General features: G+C 42.6%; 2 protein-coding genes across 2 annotated transcripts in view; both read right to left on the bottom strand.

The window, feature by feature from the left end:
- Positions 1-10,261, bottom strand: part of ephb6 (eph receptor B6) — a 53,872-nt gene extending 43,611 nt beyond the window's left edge. Inside the window, exon 1 of the mRNA XM_085423194.1 lies at positions 10,166-10,261. Within this exon, the coding sequence (XP_085279320.1) occupies positions 10,166-10,223 (58 nt within the window). The 5' untranslated portion in view covers positions 10,224-10,261. The remainder of the gene's footprint in view (positions 1-10,165) is intronic.
- A 2,567-nt stretch (positions 10,262-12,828) lies between these two features.
- On the bottom strand, positions 12,829-22,760 carry slc2a3b (solute carrier family 2 member 3b). Its single transcript, XM_085423193.1, has 12 exons — positions 22,612-22,760; positions 22,090-22,158; positions 21,837-21,952; positions 18,912-19,016; positions 18,227-18,387; positions 17,880-18,120; positions 17,330-17,492; positions 16,955-17,142; positions 15,111-15,215; positions 14,914-15,015; positions 14,616-14,819; positions 12,829-14,504 (listed from the first exon to the last, which is right to left on the bottom strand). The coding sequence occupies exons 3-12, from the start codon at positions 21,858-21,860 to the stop codon at positions 14,253-14,255; spliced, it is 1,545 nt and encodes a 514-aa protein (XP_085279319.1). The 5' UTR covers positions 21,861-21,952; positions 22,090-22,158; positions 22,612-22,760; the 3' UTR covers positions 12,829-14,252.
- Positions 22,761-25,641: the final 2,881 nt, after the last annotated feature.

Below are 25,641 nucleotides of genomic sequence, written 5' to 3'. Positions count from 1 at the left end.
AATATGTTCTGTGTTCCTCTTTTGTTGCAGGTTTTGCTCATTAACCCTGATCAAGAGCGAAAGCACAAGAATAGCATATGAGTTTTATGCTGGAGTGTGTTTTCCCATAATTTGCTTTAAGTGCTTCAAAAAGCAAGCTGGCAAAGAAATTACACACACAGACACACACATGCAAAGTGACTTTAATGCTGAGTGTTGCGTGCTGACACATGGCAGCTTCCCACACAAAAACTGAAGCCCTTGAATTTTCCATTAGCATTCCAAAACCGTGGTGGCTGCCGCTCCTTCAGTCTGGCACAGTCTGCGCTCGGTGCTGTTCAAGAGCCACTGACTGAACGCGGGCCAAAGTTTGTCGTGTACGCAGAGGTACCAAAAACATCAGACTTCAGATTTGGATGCTTGCACAGATGGAGGTAATGGAGGAAAACGCTCAGTGCCTGATTGCATCAAGCACAACGCTAATCAACTAAAGGGCTGTAGACACGTATACACACGAGACATTGTGGGAGGCCGGCGGCATTCGCCTCTGTTTACAAATAAATAATTCTTCTCATTGTCGTTATACAATTTTTATGTTTTTGCTTCCATTGCGTGTCACACAATAATTCACCAGAGAAAAGGGGCCTCTCTTTTTTCCTGCCTCTCTCGCTGACAACCAGACAAAGGGTGGCGGAAAAATATTATCTACATAATCAGCACTCGCACACGGGCATTTGAAAAGGTTCCCCGGTCCACCAAAACACCAATAGATACATTGTGTCTCTCTCCTTCTGCCAGTCAAACACAGAAGTACCCAGTGGCACCGTGAGCACACTCAATCCTGCCGCATGCCCCAATAAATAAAACAAATAATAAGAAAACTACATTATTTGTGGCTCATGACATGAATCGACCCCACCCCTACTGTTCTCTGACTGCTCTGTAAACAGATTTTTTCGGATTATAGTCACAGATGGACACCCCGCAAATCTGTGCTTCAAGCCTTCCTTTCCCTCCTCTCTTTTTCCCCCCTTTCCAAACCCCTCAGCCTGTCTATCCGTTTTCACCCACTGGCTGGTCTTTATGTCACTCTTAGTAAATTCACACATTTTTCCATGGAAGTGCTCCAGGATTTGGAGTGATATGAATTGTATCAAGAAGAGAATACAAATAGACTGTGACAGCTAAGGATTATATGCAGCCACAGGCATCAGAATAAACAGTTTTTAGTGCCGCGCACGTCTGGGAAGCTTGGCTAGTGGAATTTTTGAGGCAATTGGGATAAAATCAGCTAAAGGAAGAAAGCTAAACTCACCAAGCCAGGGATGCTTAAACCTCCGAATTTTGACAGTATCCACCAGTGAGACACCTTTCATGCTTTGTTTGACTCTAGCTGGAAACGGTGTACAATTCCAGCTGTGCGTGATGGCATGCAAACTCATTATTGATTAGTTTCTTGGCCCTGTGAAAAATAATCTTCAGTTTGTCAGATTGACTAACATGTTATATGTAACCTCATTAAGCACCATTTGATTTATATCAGATAAGCAACAGACACAAATGCTGCAAAAGTGTCATTCCAAATTCAATTAACCTTCTGCTTCAGGGCACAGTCATGCATAAATAACACGGAGCAAACTATTTTTGACATTAATATTTATGCCTCTACTATTTAGTTTCTTGTCGCTGGGCCTTGGGGACAGAGGTCCTTACATCGCCTCCGCTCTTTCTTCCCGGGATAAACCTGTACATGAAGATTACATGGAGGAGCGTTCAAAGTGCTTCATGCATGTCTCGTTGCGTGACATTAGCATGTTGAATAATTCACCATGACATCCTAAGATTAGCATTGAAGTGGTGTGTTATGCACACCTTTCAAAGATTAGTTGGAGCTTGGGCACCGTGGCTCTGGTGCGCGTCTGTTTGTGTGTGCGTGAGACAACCATGAACAAAAGAGAGGGACATTTACTGGCAGGTCCACTTGGCAGTAAAAGCCCCTTTATTTAACTCTCAGACAGCCCACTCCATGTGCGCAGAGCACTACAGCATCTCCGTTATTGGTCCATCCGATGGCTGAGATGCTCGAAGTTTGTCCCTGACAGTTTGACGAAGTGCTGAGTCTGCAATCTGAGCCTGAGTGCTGCGTTAATGCACGCTGGCCTCTTACGTCTTCCTGTTCCACTCTGATTTTTTTTACTCGCTCTGCTCGATAACTCTACCTCCATTTTGTCCCTTGTCCCTTGTATCCTCCTCCTCTTTGCATGTGGATATTATTCCTCCAAAATGTGACAGTAGGGTCTGTCAGATAAAGAGAAACACTCTTCTCCGTTACTGATGGCAGCTCTGCTGTTTGTGTGGAAAGTGGTTTGATACTCAGAGAGAGAAAAGGGGGAGACAATATAGTAGACAAAGCATCATTATGGAAGGAGAGGCTGGCGGGATTGTGTTTGCGCATATGAATGTGTTTCTTTTGCTCTTTCCCCCTCTCTTTCTGTCCACGGTGTGGGTGTAAATGCTCTTCTGCCTTGTTATAGAGGTGACCTGCATTAGTTCATGAATGTCCCCTCCGCCACTGGAGTGCTCACTTCAGCTGAGTGACCCTCTCTGCTCTCTCCATCCATTTCTCTGAGTCCAACACTTTTCCTCTCTGTGCAGCCATGCATACACCGACACTCTCCAGTGCTAAGTGTAGTGCCGTTGTTCATGTCACGCCTCTTCGACAGCAGATGTATGCTACTTTAACGCCAAATTTTGCAAGGCAGTGGAGCCCCTCCTGACTCACTCTGAAAAGAAATTTGCTGTAAATATTAATGCCTACTAGAGGGATCCGAGTGTAAATTATGCCTTAACACCAAAGTGAATGCACCAGCAGAGAAGACATAGTCAGCGAGCTCACAGGTAACAACACGTTACAGAAACACACTCATGCACACACACACACAAAAAAATTCCCACAGTGCCTGCAAGCGTTTTGAGCAGCGGTCAGCTTGTGTTTTGTCTTTTGTCCACTCATCCACCCATCTCCACCCTTTCTTGATACACTCCAGATGCTCCCTCCCACAGACAGTCAGTCAAGGACAAGGCCCTTACCAAACCCTCATTACAAACAACCACAGTGAGAGAGTGATACGCCAAGTCAGAAAGCGAGCAGGAGGAGGTTGGACGAAAGGAAGGAAGGGGATTAACATGTCTCCAGAAATAAGCATGTACATGTCAAAGGGAGTTATCTCAAAAAAACTGAATGAAAGCGCAGCTGCACCAAAGAGCACAAACAACCAGGTTAGATGATCAATCCCTACGTGCAGGCAGCAACAGGCACAGGTAGGAGGACACATCAAAACAACTGACTCTCTGTCTTGATTACAGCATGTTTGCTAAAGTAAAACTGGCAGACATGAAGATTTTAAAATTATAGTTTGACTTCTTGAGAGAAACAGTTATTTGCTTTCTGTCAATCTTGTTGCAATAAAAACCTGTTTTAGTTGTTCAGGCAAGCTCGCAGGCAGATTGAAATAACAGGCATTAGTGGGATGGTGGCAAGCAGCAACCACTGCAGTTGAAAAAATGAAGCCAGCACAAAGTGCCAAAAAGTGCAGCTCAAATGGCTGACTCCAAACGTGACTGAATCCTCACAGACGCCATGTTAAAATGTCCAAATAAACATGTTACAGGCTGGTGCAAAACACAACAGCTGGATGGACTTTTTTTTTTTTTTTCAAATTTTCCAGTTTAAAATGTATTTGCTTTTATTTTCTAGCAGTTATGCAGCCAATGTGTCACCTCAGCTAACTAAATTGGACTTTTGTTGTGTTTGTGCTGTTTGGGCCTTTTACATGTTTTTAGAACAATTATCTGACAGTTAAGAAGAAGTCTGTGCTCCAGTTTTGATGAGTGAAATCCTAATGTTTTATTTATTTAGCTCGCACTAATCAGGTATCTTTAAGGTATCCATACAGTCTATGGATGCACATTGCTAAGCTAGCTAGCTAGCGGTACTTGATAACTTAGCACTCTAAATATAGTCAGTTCTAGCTCCAAAAACCAAGATGGTGACGTTAATGGGTCTCTCAACATTCCTGGAAGAGATTCATAGTGTTTCACTTTGTTCTTCACACTGAAAGTGCCACAAAGAGCTGTAACAAATGAAAAAAGTAAGCTTGGGAAAGAAGTTCAAACCCAGCTTACTTTCACACTTCTTCATAGCTGGCCAATCACAGTGTGAAGTGGGTGAGAATATTGTATTGTCAGTTTCAGAAAGTCACAGAAATGGTCCGACAAAGGCCTCCAAATCTGAAGGTGGTAAGGAATATATGACTAAATAAATTGTAAGTGAACTAAATTTAAATGTGGAGACTGACTCTTATGTCTGGTGTTAAATAGGAGACACAAACTGCCACTTAGCTTAGCTTAGCAATGAAGGTGGAAGGTGGGTAAAATCTGCATGCCAGTTCTCAAAACCTCATAACAAAGGATTTGTTATGATCTAGCCTTTATTTTTGGCTAGATCTTTCAGGATTGATATACTGTGGGTCTGGCATGTTGTATTTCAAGGCCAGGGTAGCAGTTTCCTGTGTGTCTGTGTGGCACTAAGGCAAGCATCTGCAGGTTCTGATTTAATGTCTGCAGTGCAGACATGAGGGTGGCATCAATTTTATAACCTCAGTATTGTGACAAGAGCAGATAAAGGTATAACCTACTAAGTTAAAAGTATTTACTCTTTCTTTATGTCTGTATCTAATAATTTTATATTTTTTGTGTTTAATCTACGTTCACATTCACACCTGAGGTTGCCCATGGTAACCCCATGCAGCTCTTTGTGTTGTGGAAGAAGCTGGGGAGAATGTGCAAACTCCACGCAGCAAGCCTCCAATCTTGATTCAAACCCAGGACCTTGTTGCTGTGAGCTGACAGTGCTAACCACCACACCGCCATGCCACCCTGCATCTCACCCTGTAACAGCAGGGAAAGGCTCCAGCAGCCCTGAATTAGGTAAGCAGAAGGAAATGAATGGATGGATCTGTGCCATAGATATGTCATAATTGCAAAAAGTATTTGACATGCAGAAATATGACTAAACGTCATCCTCAACCAGCACACGATTAAACATGTTGCCAACTCCACTACCGAGGTATAACTCAGGTGTAACTTTCTCCTCTTCTTTGATCAAAGGACTTGATTTTAAAGTCAGGAGCAGATCAGAGATATTTCACTTGTTCATTTTTGTCTGAGAATTTCAACGTTTTGGAAAGACAAAAACAATCGTGATACAAGTTTTTACTCATCCACCAGGTCAAAAGTGACGAATGCTAGGGGTATAGTTAGAGTTGAGCTTTGTTAAATAGGCAAATGTCACCTTTCAAATAAAGTTTCATATAATTATTTTGGCATAACAGCTTCAATTTTAAATAGTTTTCACTTAATCCAAATAAGTAAAAGTACTATAAAAAGTGGGGGACATTAACCCAACCTAAACCCTACCCCTCACCCAAACGCTAAATGTTTTGCTAGTGGCATGTTGGTTGTTAAAAGGATAATAATTCACTCGAGTGGAGTAATGTGTACAAAGACAAAAGCGTAAAAGTTTCTTCTAAACAGGCTTGACTCCTCCATTAATAGATATCCAGTTACCACCAAAAACAGAAGCCGCAAACATCATCTTCTCCACCCTCAACCCTCAACCCTCACCGCTGCCAGATGAAGGAATGCAAGAGATCAGTTTAATTCAAACCCACTGTGTCATTTCTCATTAGTGAAGCCTTCAACAGCCTAACTCAGCTCTCTGTCCGTTCGGTTGGTGCCAGCACCCAAACTGCCAGGCAACTGCTTTAATGTGAAATTCAAAACTAAAAACTGCATTCCAGTGTTACAGCAGCCCATGCCACGTGTTCATCTTTTAGTATTTTTTTATTTTTTTTGGCTCTAACTCGTTGCCTGTCCACACAGGCGTATTATCTGTGACGCTATCTGCCACGACATTGCCTGGCTCAAAGCGGAGAGTCTTGGCTGAACCTCTTATATCACAAATGGCAGATGTGTCATTCATTTTAATAAAAGTGGCCTAATGTCATTACAAAGCTCTCAGCATGCTGGAACTAAAAATAAAGCTGGGTCACAGTTAAGTGTTGTAGTGTCAATGATGGGTTGAGTTGAGTCCTCCACTTCCCACCAGCATGTGATTTCTTGGTTACTGCAGCCCCGTGCACATGCAGGATGGAAGGACGGGCGCAAGAAGCTGCTGAGGGCTTTTCGCGGCATCCGTTCTGCAGCACTCCCACTGTGACAAGCATGCCATTTATTTTCTTATCACACTTTCTCTAGTTGATCATGTCCTGAAAGAGTGGCTTATTACGCCTGGGATAGGGAGGGCACTCTGCCTAATTAATACCCAGTTAAAACCAGAGACAGCAGGAACGATGGCCCAGATGACCTTAGAGTGAGAATGTCAACATGGCTTTAAATTTATGCAGTCTGGTGTTTCAAGAAGGATTCATGTCCTTTATTTAATTTAAAGCAGCAGTAAAGCAGTATGTATAGAGTGGCTAGCTAAAAGGATCTTACTTGCAGAAAAATGGCCTCTTACATCATTACATCCATAATACTGATGCATCAGTCTGTAAGCAGCATTGTAATGATGTAGCTGTCACAGTATTTGAAAGCAGGACCAAAATGCAGGACCCAGGCAGACACCAAATGACAAAAATGGACCTTTATTTAGCTGGCAGTCCAACTCCCAAAAAATAAAAGTCCAAAATGAAAACAAACCGATATCCAAAAGGCCATCATAGGGAGCCAGGCAAGATTGACAGATGCTATGACAATGCTTCACAGTGTAATAAGGGAAGTGGAAATCAGAAATAGGTGCAGAGAATAATGACAGTCAAAAGTCAAAGTCAAACAAAGGTGACAACAACTTCCAAAGTTAAACAGGTAAAAGCAAAAGAACCCAACAAAGTAAAGAGAGGCAAGAAAGCAGAATAGCATAAAGAAATCAAAACAGTGGCTGCCGGTGGAAACTGCGCTACTGTTGGCTGAAGGTAGAGAGGGATGAGAAGATGAAGTCAGAGAGGCAAGCCTGCGATGGTTCGGACATGTGCAGAGGAAAGATAGTGGATATACTGGACAAAGACAGAAGGAAAAGGACGATGGCTGTAGTGAAAGAGGACATGCAGAGGGTTGGTGTGACAGAGGAGGATGCTAGGGATAGGGTGAGATGAAAGGAGATGATGCACTGTGCCAACCCCTAAAGGGAGCAGCCGAAGAAAGAAAAAGAAGAAGGAGAAGGATAGCTAACTCAAAACGTAACCAACAGGGAGACAGTAGGTTTTTATACTTTTATAGTGCTGGTGTAGGTTAGTGGTAGATTCACAGCACATTTGAAGGGCGATGAAACAAAGTCTTTCTGTACAAATTAGTTTTTTGACATTGAAATGTTTCAGATGTGATATTTAAATGGTGCTATTTGGTAAAGTGGTAACAGCTGGCTGCTTTTTTTGTAAAAAGTTATGCAAAAATTTAGGGAGATATTTTATAACATCATAAGGGTTTTTTTTGTAAAATCTTTATGTGAAGCCCTGCAATAGACTGACAACCCGTCCACTCACCCTATGATGGTTGGGATAGGCTCCGCCCATCCTCACTCCCAACCGATGGCAGGTTATGGCTGCCCCTCCCTGAGCCTACTTCGGTTTCTGAGTTTTTCCTTCTCAGTGTTGGGAAGTGCTTGCTCATAGGGCGTAGTCTGATTGCTGGTGTTTTCTCTGTAATATCTTCCTCTACCTCTTTACCTTACAATACGTATTAGATTTGGAGCTATAGAAATAAAATGGAATTGAATGGAATTAAGTGTAGGGAGTTAAAATATATTGCATTTTTTTCAGAAATGTAATTAAGTAGAATTATAGAAGAAACATTTTATTTTACGTTGAGAGAAATGCATGAATTCATTAATCAATGTTGTCGTTAAAATAAAAAATCGATACATTTTTTGAGCAGCCTGTTGCCATCTGATATTCAGAAGAGATTACCTTTTCAAGGCATGAAACAAGTTTAACTAACAGTGCAAGGTTAATTCCTGGAACTGCATAGTTCAGTGAGCATCGCTGCAACTCCGCTCGTCTATGACAGAAAGGGCCGGAGGGGCATCAGGTGTGTCTCCCGTTCAGGCCCTTCCTTGGGTGTGAGGTGTTAATCCAAAGTGAACACGCAATCCTCAACACAGATTCGTAAGGTTCAGAGGCTCCACATCAACAATGCATGTGGGCGAATGGAGCAACACTTACACATGGCTGCATTTGAGAGATGCAAATCAGTTGTCGCTCACTTGTGATTTGTCTTCATGAGAAGCGGCAAAGATTTAGGTTTTTTTTAACCTAGAGGAAACTATTGAAAAAAATGACACTTCCTCATATCTTGTGACATAAAAATAGACAATAATTCGGATTTTTGATGCAGATATAGTGTACTTGAAAAGCAGATGGATCACATTTCACAATAGAAAGAACGACTTTAAAAATAGTTAACGTGCAGCTATATCCAGCCGGTCCAGACGTCATTTGCTGCGACGAAAGCTGAGGCAGATGCCAAACCGTCCATTCACGATGTAACTGGATGTTTCACTTCATGTGGATTTATAGGGACGCCCATGCTACTGGGTTAATACTGTATTATGTCGAGCTCTGTTTCAATTACACAGTCAGTATGGGCTCGTTACACTGCCCGGCCTCTCTCCTCGCAGTCATTCTGTCTCATCTTAGTCCAAGCCATCTGTTACAAGCGCGGCTCGAATCCACGGCGTGAGGCTGACATATAAGTTACCACTGTAACAGACTATTACTGACACACACCTCGCAGTAAACTAAAGCCAAAGAAGAAGATGAGCGCGAACAGGTGCAGCTCTTTGCAACATAGAGACATATCCTTTGAAAGTAATTGCGTGCTGACTGCTGACACCCTCTCTAGTGCTGGGGACAGGGTGTAGGAGCGGGAGCTATGTATAGGCCAAATCTAAAGGCATGCATGCACCTATAGCCAAACACATATGGAGACGCACACACACACACACACACACACACATATATGTATATATACACATGTATGTATATACACTTATATGTATATATACATATATGTGTGTGTGTGTGTGTGTGTGTTTGGCTATATATATATATATATATATATATATATATATATATATATATATATATATATATATATACACACACACAAAGCCAGTTTGAGTCATCATGTTTTTGCAGGTTTCTCAAGTCAGCCCACTCTGATCTGACAGAACACTTCATAGATGGAGTCTCACTTAATTATCCATCTTTTTAGACTGTCTGTCACTCGCTCTCTTTCTCTTTCTCTCTCTCTCACACACACAAACAGTCACTCAGTCTTGCACTTTTTAAGGCATACATTCTTTCCATTTATGTAAGCAAAGCATTAAAAGTTACCAGGAGAGAACTGGAGAAACAGGAGAAACAGGAGACACGCTTTAAGGACACCAGTGCAGAAGAAATAAAAAAGGGGGGGAGGCAATGACAAGAAGAAGAGGGGGCCTGCGGCTGTCACATCCATGAGATCATGTGTGACACGGGAGGGGGGTGGTAGGTCACCGAGTGCATAGCAAAGAGAAGGGGTTATGCGGCTTAATATTCATTTGTCTTCTGCCTTATTTCCATATCCTTTTGTTGCCGGATCTTGATAGGTCCTGGCACGCACCTGGCCCTTCCGTGCCAACAAACTACTATCTGATGTGCTTCTACAGTGGTGCACACAAGCATCTGCATGCATATTCACGTGCACTGTTGCTTTGAGACACAACACAGAGCCCAGAAAACTAAGGGCTGTCTAAGCAGGGGTAAAGCTGGTAATTATTCCGGGGGTCCCAAGGTGCAGGTGGAGGACTCATAATCCAGGGTGGCTTGACTCGTAGCGTGGCAGACTAATGTGCCACAGTTTCACACATTGTCAAAGTCCCATTAATTCCCACAGAAGCTTGTTCTTAGAGAGCTATAACAGTTGCATACTAAGTGCCCATCCTTCACTTGTGGACTTGTTTCAGGAACGTGATGAGAGCGCTGTACAAACACGGCATCAAGCTTTATGACCACACACACACACACATACACGCGCGTGCAGTCACAGGTTTGACGTGAATAAATGCAATCAAAAGTTTGGTTCTTACCTTCCTCAGCTGAGTTAGGCTGGAAAAACAGACAGAGAGACAGAAAGACACTCCACATCTCCACTACAGAATGACACTGACAGGGAGAGAGGGAGGGAGAGAGTATGAAAGAGAAAGAGGGAGATAGAGTGAGTGTGACAGAGCAAGAGGTGGGGGGTGGTGGAGTGGGGGTGGAGTCTGTTTGCTCCCTTTATCTAAGAAAAAGAGAGAGAGAGGATGGGGGGTGGATGGATGAATGGATGAGGGAAGCAGAAAAATATTTACAGAGCAGCAGATACAATAAGTACGCTGCCAAGTGAGGAAGTAAACAAAACACCGTTGTCACAGAGACAGGAGGAGAGAACGAGTGAGAGGAGGAAAGTGGGAGAGAGGGTTTATTTTCTTATATGGGAGAAACAAAGACAGAGAGGAGAGCCAACAAGAGAGTGACAGAGAGCGAAGGGAGAGAATTAATAAACAAGTTTTTCTGGTCTTTAAAAAAGCCGTCTAGACACGACTAACGGCGTCCATTGCAACGCTGGCTGGCAGGCTGTGGCATCCCTCTCATGTCTGGACACTGTGCTAACCCGCATTTTTTCAAGCTGTGGCATGTGAGAGTGACCAACTTTTTATTTTTTTGCTGTTTTTCTTGATCTCACTCAGCTCAGCCTTTATGGAAAATGAATGTCATTTAGACATGTTTTTTGGGACGCTCGCCATCCTTCATGTGGCTTCATGCTCTAACACCCCTCCACCACAACCACCACCCTACTCTCTCAGACACACTCCTCGCCTCATAGGACAGCTCATCCAGACAGTATGCAGACTCACACTCAGGCACACACACACACATCTGAGCAGCCCTTCTGGTCTGTGCACGCCACTAGCTGGCCAGCCTGCAGTACTGCAGCTTGTTGATGGGCTTTCATGCTCCAGTTCACTGCTGTGAGTAACTGCTGTGGACTCTTGCAGGGAGATGTGCTGTGTGGGTTTGACACAGTTAGATGGCACCATTCCCAGCCAGCTGGGGGGCCCCTTACCAAAGGCTGTGTGCTTCTTCGATGGGCTGAGGTACACAAGGTAAAGCCAAACAGGAAATGGAAGATTATATTGTATAGCTAAAGCGACCAATCAGACTGAAGCTTATCTTGTCCATCGTCAGAAAATTTTTGATATAAGCAAAAAAGGGAAAAGGGTAATTTCAGCTTTCATTCAGAGCAGGTAGCTTTACATCTTGGATTTAGCAGATTTTTATGCCAGATGGCCCTCTGACACAACAGCCAAGGGATTTGTGTGTCCTCATGGAATCAAACTGGGCACCTTTGTGCTTGTCAGACAAATATGTAAACATCTACAATTGACTTGTGTGCCCCACTAGGGGAGAAATTTCAATCTCAGTCTGGTTGTCCACATATAGGTGCTTAGAAATGAGATCACCCTTTTGGAGCACAGGTATGGGGTTTAGTCTGCCACACAGACCCGATTCAGTGTGACTCCGATCATTGTGAATAAATGATTAATCTGCTTAGAAATCATGGAAAACTGGAGTCGCTAACAGCTTTTAATGAATTCAGTGTGATGCAGGCACGTAAACAAATAGTGGGATGTAAAATATCTGTAGCCCACAGGTACTCAGCAGATTCTTCATCTGTCAAAGCATTATGGAAATTTGAGCCATGATCGCAGCTTAAACTGAAGACGGATAATGTATTACAAGACTAATGACGAAAACCTTTAATATCAACTTTCGCCTCAGTTTTGTCTGCGAGCAAATTCTAAATGAAGCATCGTAATCAGTGTCTTTTTGCTATTCCGAAAAGCGAGTCCCTTTGGATGTGACCTCACAAACACGAGATCAGTGATTTAAAAACAGATCACAGGAAGTTCCCTCTGCGTCTTCTGATTTGATTTTTGAGCTCGTAACAAAAATGTCAACACAACACCCAAATGTATTATTTAAACCCGATTCATCAACAGCGGCGCTCGTGGCTTGTGTTGTAATACCGCGCCTCACAGCTCACTGAGGTTTTTCCACAGCGAAACGAGAAGGAAACGCTGCAGTGGAGAAGTGGTTGCCCGATGGATTACCACGGAACGACAGTTAACATTAAACATTCATGATAACTAACTGGCTTTGACTTGTGGCCTTATAAACTCACAAAACTTATCATGTTCACGCTCATTAGTCAGGTGGCGCTTTTCCCTTGAAACATGTAAAACTTTTTCTTCTTGGTTTCTCTAAGCCAAGTGTCTCGCACGAAATGCAGAGCAGCAAAGGTCATCTCTAACTCTGACACACGCTCAACTTGGCTAAGTGTTTCTGTTTATTTACACAAACAAAAAAAGAGATAACAAAAGAGCAAAATATACATATTAAAAATGTGAAAACTGCAAAGCAACACAACTGCATCTGATACAGTGACACTAGGAGTGCAGAGTGCAAGAAAAATCAAGGTGGAAGTAACAGGTTTCACAGGACAGGTGAAAACCGCACACCTCTCGAGCACGTGCGACACATTTACATGTAACGGGCGCAAACAGTATGCGCAATCATTATTCAGTAGTCTGACTGCCAAAGTGCTAACATAACCCTGTTAAGCTCATCAGTTTGTGCACACCCAGAAGAAGATGCTGCTCTGCAAACACCGACACATCATGTGCTGCAGCAGCTGATCAGTGTGCAGTAACTGGAGCCTTTACAATATATTCACATCATTTCAAACAGTTAGAAACAAATGCAAACAACGACTCTTCGGTTCTAAAATAAATACAATTCACGTAGTGTTTTTTTAATTCAACATCGTCAAGCGTGTGTAATGACCTGTTTTGACTGAGATGTGTGTTTAGTTATCAGTAGACCACAATGTGCTTCTACACATCCCTCAAATGAGGTAACAGTTTCACACTAGCAAATACTTTAAAACACTGCTTTAAAACTGTATTTTATTTTACGACCTACTTTGCAATAGCTGCTTCTCTCAAATGCTCTACAGATGTGGAAAGAGTTTCAAGTGCAGTGGTGGATAAATATCCTTTCTGTGCTGTAACAGTTGGGAGCTATAAACATACACAGTTGGCCACCTGAGTTTCTAAAATCCAATCTGAGCTGTAAACGCCAGCATTTTTTTTTTCTCGTTCTACTTTGTACCCTGCAGTGAAATCTGCAAACTAAAGAGGTAAGCTTTTGTTTTTTTGAGAAGCCTTAAAGAGGCTTTGTTCAGGCTTGGCGGTGCTGGACTACGTCTCTCTCATCCTCACACAAATATTACATTTGATGCAGACGGCTCCGGCTTACAGAACTCGCCTTGTTTTGTTTCTTTCTCGGCACAAAAGCTGTCGCATCCAAACAGCGGACAAGCAGAGACATCCTCTGCTGTCAGGGTATGTGGTGCTACTGCTGGATGAGAGGAAGTCTTTGTTTTCTACATACATAAATATATTTATTCAAAATCTATATGGACCTGAAGTGGAGAGGAACTGCTGCTAAACCCCCCTCAGTGCTTTTTTTCTGCCTCAAGGCAGGCAACAAGGCATTTCAGAGAGGACAGCAAGTCAATCTTTTCTTTTTGGGGGGTCAAACAACCGAACTCCAAATCCGTCTTTTCAAGCTTGACCTCAATACATAAACCCCCAAATCCTGCAACCTTTTAACACTGTTGGTAGCTGAAGACCTCACACAGAACATATGCTGATCCTCTTATAAGGTAAAAAAGGATGGGAGCTGGCACCGGAAATGTCAACAAACCTTAAATACTGGTAATTCATTTAAGTGTAGACCGTGTTTAAAGCAGGATTAAAGAGGAATTCAGTCCATTAATTAAGCATTTCTAGCTGGGAGGGATCTTTAAAAACACTCTTTCATTTTTTTAAAAAGGCACTTTAAAAGCACACATATAAAATACCAAAACTTTTTTTTTTTGCATTAGTACACTGAAATGGCTTCTTCCAAACACACACCTTTCATTATTTCTGACTTATGCAATATAACTTAATATGTAAATATAAAATAGTATATATAATAATAGAACTTTTACACTAGCTATGTGCAAGGCCCATGTTTGTCTGCTTTGTTTTGCACCAAATCTTCCTTCGTATCTTCTACAGTTTTTCATTTTGCTTCTGAAGGAAGATTCACCATGGGAACTTTTTCTGTGGGGGACATCGGTGCAGGCTCTTTGTTTTCAACCACAACTGCCTCAGGCACCGGGGAGTGGGAGGGTTTTTCCACCCTGGCGGCGAATCCCTGTGCAATGTCGTCAAAGGTCCTCCCTTTTGTCTCAGGGACTCGTAGGTAGGTGAAGATGAAGAACAGGATGAGGAGGACCATGAAGATGATGAAGACGTAAGGGCCACAAATTTCCTGGGAAAATCAGAGGGATGTTTGTTATGAGACAAACTGGAAGACGACTATTATTTGTACATGTGTGTGAATGTGAACATTTTCTGCAGGGATGATAAATGTGAAAAATACCTCCAGTCTAGGGAAACCCAGCCCCACCAGGAAGTTGGCAGTCCAGTTTGAGAAACCAGAGACGGCCATGGCTGCAGGTCGGGGCCCCTGGGAGAAGAGCTCAGCCACGATGAACCAGGGGATGGGACCTGGACCCATCTCAAAACTGGCAACAAAGCCAAACACAGCCACAATTGCCAGATAACTTAGAGATGGGGTGGTCTTCTGCTCAGAGAAAGAAACAGAGAGCATGAGGAAAAGATGTAATGCAGCAGCAATAGGCTGGCTTCTCATTTTTATTTTACAATGACGAACTCACCACTAAGGACAGGGAGATGGTCATGATCAGGGCGCAGATGGCCATTCCAGCCAGTCCAATCAGGTGCAACGTCCTGCGTCCCGCCCGTTCAACCAGGAAGAGCTGGAGTTCAAAGAAACACAATTATCAACTGACATTCAACGTAATATTTAACCTGTACTAAATTAACGAAACCACCTGCGCACTCAGACACTTACAGAGACAACAGTAAACACTGTGTTGACGACTCCAGCGCCGATGGTGGCGTAGATGGGCTCAGATACACCAGCGTTACTAAAGATGCCTGTGGAGTAGTAAAAGACCTGAAAGAGGAAATGAAGGAAAAGTCAGTTAATATTGATTCTGATTAATAAAAAGTGCTCAGAACATGATTTGATTGCACATGCATCAGTTTGTTTTAGATTTTTGGCAGATCAAAAAAAAAAAAAACAGTTGAAGTTGATGCTGCAGATTTGGAGCAAGACTTGCATTTGAGTCTAGCAACATGAAAAGAAGTGAAACAATGTGAACACTTAATTAATACTATCATATTTAGGGTATTTTTCTTTTCCATCACAACAAGACTAACAGAAAGTTTTGTCAGTTTTTTTTAATCATATTGTAAGTTTTTGTAATTATGTGTTTATTTCCGGGTCAGGGATGAGTTCCTGCCCCAAGTGGAGGAGTTCAAGTATCTCGGGGTCTTTTTCGCGAGTGATGGGAGAAGGGAGCCGGAGATCGACAGACGGATTGGGGCTGCAGCTGCAGTAATGCAGATGCTGCACCGGTCTGTCGTGGTGAAGAGGGAGCTGAGTGTAAAAGCGAAGCTCTCAATTTACCGGTCGATCTACGTCCCTACCCTCACCTATGGCCACGAGCTGTGGGTAGTGACCGAAAGAACGAGATCGCGGATACAAGCGGCAGAAATGAGCTTCCTCCGAAGGGTGGCTGGCCTCTCCCTTACAGATAGGGTGAGAAGTTCGGCCATCTGGGAGGGGCTCAGAGTAGAGCCGCTGCTGCTCCACATCGAAAGGAGCCAGCTGAGGTGGTTCGGGCATCTGACAAGGATGCCCCCTGGGCGCCTCCTGGGTGAGGTGTTCCAGGCATGTCCCACCGGGAGGAGGCCCCGGGGCACACCCAGGACACGCTGGAGAGATTATATCTCTCGGCTGGCCTGGGAACGCCTTGGTGTTCCCCCGGATAAGCTGGAGGAGGTGGCTGGGGAGAGGGAGGTCTGGGCCTCTTTGCTTAGGCTGCTGCCCCCGCGACCCGGCCTCAGATAAAACGGATGAAGATGGATGGATGGATGGATATGTTTATTTACTCATACATTTCTGTTTATTTTCTATTACACTCAGTTTTTTCCTCTCTCTCTCTCTCTCTTTTTTTGCCTCATCACTAACCCCTGATATATTATCTGATTCTCTTGTAACAAAATTCTCCTTTATGCTCAGCAGCTACAGTCGTCACACAGTGGCTTTAATAGTTTCTTTCCTCCTGCTGAGGCTGGAAACAAGGTTGCTGAGAGCAGTGAAAGTGCAAGGATGCAAGGCAGAGTTGAGTGGAAATTCTCCACGTGTAGTCATTTGACTATAAAAAATCTGATAAATATACGTTTTGGAACGGTTGCACAAAAAACAATACACGTAGCAGCGTGTAAAACTGCACCAGCGTCTTTCTGGTGAGTGATATGGGTTATGTTGCAGCCTTTAGCTCCAGGCTCCTTCACAGTGATTGTCAGGTCAGACACAGCAGCTGCTAATGAATTTAGTCAGCCCGGTTACATGACCTTATTAACAAAATAGCTATTAAATACCACTGTGCTTATCTTCTTCCAATCAGCCTCAAATTATTCAACTCAATCTAACATTGCCTGAAGCCAAGAAGCACATCTTCTTACGTGCTTGTCAAAAACATTTGTGCAATTTCAATGAATGCTCCTTTAAGCATTCGTGGCTAACGTTAAACATTGCTTTTCTCACATTACACTTTCTCCCAGTTTGACATGTGCTAATTATATCCCTATCACGTCGCTGTATTATAGGATGTGACGTCTACTCACAGCGTTGATGCCAGACAGCTGCTGGGAGAGCTGCAGGATAATAGCGATAATGATTGGCTGGCGATAGTTTGGCGAGCGGAACAGTTCTAAGATGGTCACTTTCTTTTCCATGGCCATCTTCATCCCTTCTTCCTTCATCTCTTGAATGTCATCATCCACGTCTTCAGTGCCACGCAGACGCACCAGAGCTACAAAAAGTAAAACAGATCAAAGAAATAGGAGGAGGAGGTAATTATAAGTAAGAAAAAAGCAGCTCGGAGCGTTATATAACAAAGTAAAGTTTCCCACACATCATTAAAAATCAGTCAGAGTCGGTCTCACTAACCCGACGTTGCCAACTTGGTTTGTAAGTATGCAAACTGACTTAAGACTGACCTTTTCTAGCCTCCTCCTCTTGTTTGAGAACAATGAAGAGGTAGCGAGGGCTTTCAGGGCAAAAGGGCAGCATGATTGTCTGCAGTACGGCAGGCAGGATAGTCAGAGCGAGCAGGAGAGGCCACAGAGTGTCTGAGCCCAGCAAAAACTCCAGACCAAAGATCTGAGGAACACACAGCAAAAATAATGAGGGAACGAGGTGCATAAAATTGACCCATTTGAGCCAATTTACTCCTTGTATATGAAATTCTTCTCTTTCAGCTATGAGTACACAGACACACACACACACACACACACACACACACACACAGGTACGTGCAGAAAAGTGTGAGCTCTCCAGTGTTTTTAGCTACACTGCCTTTTATCAGAGCAGTGTCTGTTTCCTCTTTCATTATACACACCGTTACACACGGCTTATAAAACAGGATGTGTTTCGTTTATTTATGCTCATCTAAATTTCGGTACCTGTTGAGAGTAAATGTGACCTTCTATAAAAAGGAAAAGATTATTATGTCGGTTTGCATGTTTAGTGTTGAGCGTGTTTGTGTACCTGTGCCACCAGGATGCCAATAACTACACCCAGCTGGTGCAGCGTGCCGAAGGCTCCGCGGACAGCGGTGGGAGAGATCTCGCCCACGTACATGGGCGTCAGACCCGTGCATAGACCGCAGAACACACCGATGATGAACCGGCCAATTATGACCATCTCAAAAGATTGACTCAGAGTCGCCAGTCCCATCATACCGCCACCCAGTAGAGCCAGGATGTTGTTCATCAGCATGGACTTTCGCCTGGTAGTAAGACACAAAAACAGAAGTGAAATCAGAGTCTGTATCGCACTCTCAGTAGTAGATCGTTTGGTCGCACCACCACAGTGTTTATCTTTGATTTTCTCACCTGCCAAATTTGTTAACCACTGCTCCAACAGAGAAGGACCCGATCATGCCTCCCACGCTAAAGATGGCCACAGCAAAACTCCAGACCAGAGTAATTGTCTGTGACTGAAAAGGCTCCCCGTATCGGCTCTGAGACACATTAGAGAAAAATGTCCGCAGTTTCTGAAAAAACAAACAAAAAAAGGTTGGAGTGTTAAGATTATTATTATTTCATGAAACATCAGTAAAGTCTACCAGATGTAGTGGCACTTAGGGGGTGTTTTTAACTCTTCCACATGGGGGCAGTATAACTTTTACCATCCTCATGAGAGCATACAAATGAGAGCAGACATGTAGGTCAGGGGCATCCAACTCCAGGCCTCAAGGGCCGGTGTCCTGCAGGTTTTAGATATCACCCTGGGTCGACACACCTTAATTAAATGATAATCGTGTAACTAACGATTCGATAACTAATCGTAAGGCTGGTGCTCCAGTCTGCATGCCAAGGTATTCTTGGGCAATCCCTAGTTGCTCACAATTTTTAACAAGAGTGTGAAAGTAGAAAGCACTTAGAAAAAAAGTGCTTGTATGAATGTGTGTGAATGGATGAATGTGACATGTTACATAAGGCACTACATAAGAACCAGTCCAGTTATCATTTTTGAAAACGTAGGAAAAACTGTGCATGAACTCAATCAATCACACACCTGCTCGGGTGCATTGATGACGCCGGTGTTGTAGCCAAATTGTAGGGAGCCGATGACTGCTGTTGAAACGCAGTAGAGAAGGTAAGGCGTCAACTTCTTCTTGGGCTGTTGAAAGAGGAGAAAACACAGAGTTATTATCTATCGCCACAATAAATTGCAGATGAAGCCTCTCTCCAATCAGTCCCTCAGTTTGAATGTCCTCTTCTGGGCTCTACAAAGCTTTCGTTGTTTACAGTCACACTGGTAATTACAAACAATGAGCCTTTCTCCATCTGTTCTCGCTTCTTGTTTTCGCATCGCTGCATTAGTAACTGTAGGCCCGCTGCAATGCAACAAAGCACCATGATTTGTGGCTCTGAGGTATTTCCCTGATAAGTAGCTAAAGACACCCTGAGAGACTAAGTCTGAATCCTCTTGGGAGTGTTTGCTCCTGCTTGTTTCAGAATTAAAATGGGCTTAGCACATACTAACAAGCTAATACACCTCACATTAATCCCTTACACTGGCACGGTTTGCTTGAGGAGTGACATTTCCAATATGTAAAGTCATTCTGCTAAGGAGAACTGAGGTTTAAATGACGCCAAACTTCAGTCATGCTGCGTGTGGGCAGCATAAAGAGAAAATGTGACTCTCGATCCAAGTTTTGGTTTGACTTTAAAACTAACCTAACGATTACATCCTTACAGATTGTTACATAACAATCTCTAAGAACTGTTGCAAAAGCTTTCCTTCATGTCTCCGATCTAATGAGCAAATGCTAATGTCCAAACAGGCTCATTAATGAAAGGAAATCCATGTTAATCAAGTTTAATCCATCTAGTTTTGAAATCTGCTGCTTATGCAACATTAACTCGACTAAGCAGCATCCGTGAAACATTCATCAGATGGATTAGGAGCCTGTTTTGTACAGTTTGTCAAGTCAAAAACAGACACTTTTAGAAACAGTCCTGCCAAGATAAGCACACAGACTTGTCCATTTATCATACATGATATTACTGTCTGGACAGATTAAACATCTTGAAAGTTTTTGAGAACAGAGTGCCTCAATATTAGCAACATTGACTTCTAAACAGCTGCTCACAGACTGCCTCAAACAAGCTGCCCGTTTTTGCATGTGGTTAAGCCTTCTTTCAAATGCTACATTTTTACAGGAAACCAAATGCCTGTACTATCACCAAAACAGGAAAATGCTGGTGCAATGTAGTTATCTTAAACTGCCACATGACAGTACTTTATAGCACTCATATCCAGTGTGCTGTAGTTATCAAAAATATCGCATGGCTCAGAATGAAACATGCATGCAAGAGGAACTGATGAACCAAATAAAGACAGAGGGCTGATAAGTGACAATATTTCACTGAGACTGAGGCTGCACGCTGCTCTGCTTCTCACTGAGATATCACCGCTTAAAACAAGCTGAATGTACAAGTGTTAGGGAATTAGCTATTTGTGACATTCAATAATGTGTGGGGTCTGTGCGGTTGCAGTCAGTCCTGCTTTTAATGAGGACATACGTTGGTGAACTAAAGACAATTTCACAATTCATGTTAGTTCTAATTCAAACTGAGACTTTTAGATGCGAGGGAAGAAAAGGTAAAAATGTTGGAAGTGACCTCATTTTTGAGAATAACAGTGACATTAGCACTGCGTGATCTGAAGAGCAAATGAGTAATGTGTGTCCGATTGTGGAGGAGATGGAGGCTGAGTGTAGCGGGTGCTCCTGGGTGCATGTGTAAACGTGTGTGTTACCTAAGATGTGACTTTAAAATCACCCTTAAAAAAATCCCCTCTTACTGGGGCGTGTCCAGCTGAGCGCGGAGCATTACAAATCTTACAACCATAACGCATCTGACTCTAGGTTGTATCGACTTGTCCCGAGGCATGCGGTTGTACAGTCATGCATTCACATGTTTGTTTATGCATGTGCCATTTGTAGGTTACTAGTAACATCAGCAGCCAAGCCCACAGTGTTGCTCAATATCTATTTTTCTTTAATGACTTTGGAGTAGAATTTGCATACCAGTCCAACTTTGGTTTGCAACTAAGGATTCAGCTAAAAGAAAAAAAGAAAGCATCAGTCTGCAGCTGCTTGAACTTCGCCTTCTGAACTCGACTCTCTTAAATTCTTGTCTTACTGCTGACTGATCTTTCCTCTCACATTAATCATTTAGTAATAAAATATTAATAAGTACATGCAGTTAGACTAGATTGAAGCCTGTCTTAAAATAATAATAAAAATCGGAAAGCAGAATTCAGCTTCCACATTCATACTATCTTGCAATTGTCTGCCCTGTCCAAGATTATGTAAAGAAAAAAGTTAGGAAATAACCATGAAAATGAAGTAACTGCAAGAAACGTCTTACAAAAGAGAAACCGCAGCTATGCTTTGCAAAATGCTAAGTTCAGAGGTAGCAGGGAAGCAGGTGCATTAAGCTCATTTATATGAGCAATAACACTAACTCCTCTGTGCTGCACGTATCAAAACATTGTGCCATTGTTATAAGAAGGTTTGCAGTCGAACTGCTATGCCCTCATCCCACCTCTCTCCAAGTCAGGACGCAATAAAAACAAGGAACTATGACATGCTCAAGTTCAGACTTGCCAGCCAACAGTCTCGACTCCCAATCACACTCTCTTACTCATGTCCTGAAGTGCTCAACTCTCATCCACCACTCCTGCTTTTGCCAACATGGAAAAATACAGAAAACCAGCAGGTCTATTGTATAAGGCTCACTCTGACTTGCCTCACATAAACTCATCCTTTGGTGGTTTTTTGTAGTGAAACTCAGCATCCGTTCCAGCGTAACGCATGTGGCTCATTGTCAAAAAGGTTCAAATTGATTTCTGATAATGAAAATGAATGCCAATGAAAACAATACCAGCGACACTTATACGAGAGCATAAGCGAAAGACTATGATGTTCACCTTGTCATCATCCAGATGCTGCATCCTGATCTCTTCTGTTTGATGTTCGCAGAAAGGACAGCGGGAGTCTTAATTCTTTATGCGCACACCTGTGTGCAAGCAGTCAGCAGGAAAACCTAAAAAACAATAAGCAAAGCAAACACACACATTAACATATTTTGATCAAAATCCAGAATCAGACAATCTTTATGGATCTTGAGGTTTACAAAGAAAAGAAGCCTCTTATATATATTAAGAGCTATAAAGTACATACCCCTAATGGATTCTGTTAAGGGAGAGTCTATGCGCAGGCAGTTGAGACACTTCTCGGCACTGTGTGAATCTGTCAGTTGTGATGGAGAATGTGTTAGAGCAATGACAGTAAGTCCCTCCCTCTATTTCACTCTGTTCACCCTCCACATGTTCGCTCCCCAGTTTTAAAGTTATAAAGAGTGAAAAAACTGATATAACCTCATCTTTCCCAATTAAATTACTGCCCTGCCTTATTTCTTATCCATATTTTTTTTCTTATCCATATAAAGCACAAAATAACGCATCAGTGACATCTACAGAGAACATTATAATAACCCATGTGATGCGATGGAGCCGGAGATGATGCTGAACTGATGCCCGGATTAAAGTTAAAAATGTTTACACCCAACAGGCTATTTTAACACTTTTATACGAGCAGTATCACTAAAGAATATAACAATGAAGTCCAAGCAAAGTAAATCTCTTTACAGAACTAAATCACATAAATGAATCAGCAAAGCAAGTTTTAAAATTAAAGTTTTACCGCTTTGTTGGGTTTGTGCCAGCCTCTGTGTATCCAGTTTATAATAAACCTCGTGTCTACACCTCTTATGTATCTTCAAAATTAAGTCCGCCTTCCTATCGGGGTGTGTTTTAAAGAAACCTAGACGCGCTTGGCGGCACGTTGCCCTGTCTTACTCATTGTTGACGAAAGCACACGATGCGTAGTTTCCGATCTGGGCCGATCACTTGTTAGGAAATCGCACAGCCGAGCTTCCGCTCAGCTGCAGAGAGAGAGACAAAGGGGTGGATGGGGTCTATGTGCTCCTGACCGCGTGCGGAGCGGAGTGATGGGCGAGCAAACGGTGAAAAGAGGCTCTGTGCTGGTTCGGTCGGCCGCCCACCGAAAACAAAAGGCAGTGTGCCCAGAACTCAGATACAAAGCCCGGTCATGCAGAAATCATGAGACCGGCTCAGTGGGTGGTTAACAACAGAGGTGGGACCAAGTCATTGTTTTGCAAGTCTCAAGTAAGTCTCAAGTCTTTATCCTCAAGTCTCAAGTCAAGTCTCAAGTAATGTCAGGCAAGTCAGAGTCGAGTCTCAAGTCACTGGTGTAAAAGTCCGAGTCAAGTCTCAAGTCTGAAACTTTGAATTTCAAGTCCTTTCGAGTCTTTAAAAAAAAAAAAAAAAAAAAGCATGTTGCAGTTATGCTAAATGTAAATATTAGACCATGTAATTTTAAAATCTGTGTTTTTCTCAACACATGACAAAATAGTGAACTTAGAAAATATACACAAATTGTAAAATTGCACCTCTTTAAAATGCAGCTCAATTAAACCTAGCTCCAAGAATAATTTTCACCGACAGTTCTGAGATAAGCTGCATGTTATTCTTGGATGCGGTTGTAGGACCAGCTTTAAAATCGCATGACAAAAATATCATACACATTAAAAAAAACTGCATCACCAACGTAGCCTGGACAACATTTGCTAGTTAGATGAAGTCAGCTATCTCATCGTAGCATATTTATATGCATATTTATAATCATACGGTTCTTGGAGTGAGTGCATACACTCATGAAGTTTAGTAACTTCAGGTCACTGCAACAAGCCCAGGTACAGTTTACCGACGGATGGGTGCAGGACCTTGAAATGCACCGTGTAGAACGAAAGACCATCGTACGTATCATAAGTTTACCAGTCTCACAAATTGTCGTCATAAATACACATTCCTTAACCGTTTATTAATAGGACCTTTGAGCTCAACGGTAATTAATTAGTAGTGGAAATAATTTCTGGTAGCATCACAGAAATGTAGCAGTGACAATAATACTGTATGCTGTAATCGTACTGGGCAATTAGTGATACAAAAAACCTGTTTTATCCTGTGAATAAAAGTATATGTTTTTGTCAATGTACCATAATAACAGAAGCGAAACGCAATATTGTGTCAGGACATTTCACTATTTATGCACAATAAATAAAGGAGCATAGCGCGACAATTTCTGTTCAGCGCCAGACTTGCTTGTAACCTATATCACCAATTATGTTAAGAAAAATGACGCATTAACTACAACAGCAGACTGACCTTTGTGTAAATGCTTGGAGCAGACTAACCTGTGAGCTGGAGTGTTCTGGGACGTTATATTTGGTCTTAGAATGGCTGCAATCCAGGACACCCGTCGCCTCTTTGTTACTTCGGAAACATGGCTCGAACAATTTCTCTTCAACGACGTAATCCGATAACAACCGATCTCTTTACCCGTCGGCTTCCCGTGGCTGTCATGCGACCGGCTATTGCAGTTAATAATACAACAGCTTCTTGACATTTTTGTGTTTCTTTTTATCGCTGTATAACTGATTTTAATTGAAAGCCTAGTACCGCTTGCCACGAGTTCCCAGAATCCTTTGCGGTTCTACCCGTGAATGACGTCACATTTTCAATCTCTATATATATGCATGTTAAATTTTATATTTGGGGTAAAATATCAAGTCTTTTCAAGTAAACCGGTTCAAGTCCAATTCAAGTCCCAAGTCATTGGTGTAAAAGTCCAAGTCAAGTCACAAGTCTTAGAACATTTTTTCAAGTCAAGTCTAAAGTCATAAAATTAATGACTCGAGTCTGACTCGAGTCCAAGTCATGTGACTCGAGTCCACACCTCTGGTTAACAACCCCCCCCAATCCACCCGTAATTCTTCATCAGCTTTAATCTTGACAGTCCATCAAATCTCAGTCTGAAACGCTCTCACACACTACTGAAATTTTAGCTCTCACACACACTACTGAAACGCTCTCACACACACTACTGAAATTTTAGCTCTCACACACACTACTGAAACGCTCACACCCACTACTGAAATTTTAGCTCTCACACACACTACTGAAATGCTCTCACACACACTACTGAAATTTTAGCTCTAACACACACTATTGAAACGCTCTCACACACACAACTGAAATTTTAGCTCTAACACACACAACTGAAACGCTCTCACACACACTACTGAAACGCTCTCACACACACAACTGAAACGCTCTCACACACACTACTGAAACGCTCTCACACACTACTGAAATTTTAGCTCTCACACACACAACTGAAACGCTCTCACACACACTACTGAAACGCTCTCACACACACTACTGAAATTTTAGCTCTCACACACACTACTGAAACGCTCTCACACCCACTACTGAAATTTTAGCTCTCACACACACTACTGAAATGCTCTCACACACACTACTGAAATTTTAGCTCTCACACACACTACTGAAATTTTAGCTCTCACACACACTACTGAAACGCTCTCACACACACTACTGAAATTTTAGCTCTCACACACACTACTGAAATGCTCTCACACACACACTACTGAAATTTTAGCTCTCACACACACAACTGAAACGCTCTCACACACACTACTGAAATGCTCTCACACACACTACTGAAACGCTCTCACACACACTACTGAAACGCTCTCACACCCACTACTGAAACGCTCTCACACCCACTACTGAAATTTTAGCTCTCACACACACTACTGAAATGCTCTCACACACACTACTGAAATTT

The sequence above is a fragment of the Rhamphochromis longiceps genome, linkage group LG11 (genome assembly GCF_057381845.1).
Source record: "Rhamphochromis longiceps isolate RC_006_pf linkage group LG11, R_longiceps_female_GT1.1, whole genome shotgun sequence".
NCBI classification, from domain to species: domain Eukaryota; kingdom Metazoa; phylum Chordata; class Actinopteri; order Cichliformes; family Cichlidae; genus Rhamphochromis; species Rhamphochromis longiceps.
The sequence above is the reverse complement of the archived record's forward strand: the minus strand, read 5'-3'. Positions and strand labels throughout refer to the sequence as shown.

Coding starts and splice junctions, on each gene's coding strand:
- slc2a3b (XM_085423193.1), bottom strand. CDS start 21,860: ATGCAGCATCTGGATGATGACAAG. Junction 18,388..18,911: donor TCATCAATGCACCCGAGCAG/GTGTGTGATTGA, acceptor TTGTTTTTTCAG/AAACTGCGGACATTTTTCTC. Junction 14,505..14,615: donor TGGGTTTCCCTAGACTGGAG/GTATTTTTCACA, acceptor TGATTTTCCCAG/GAAATTTGTGGCCCTTACGT.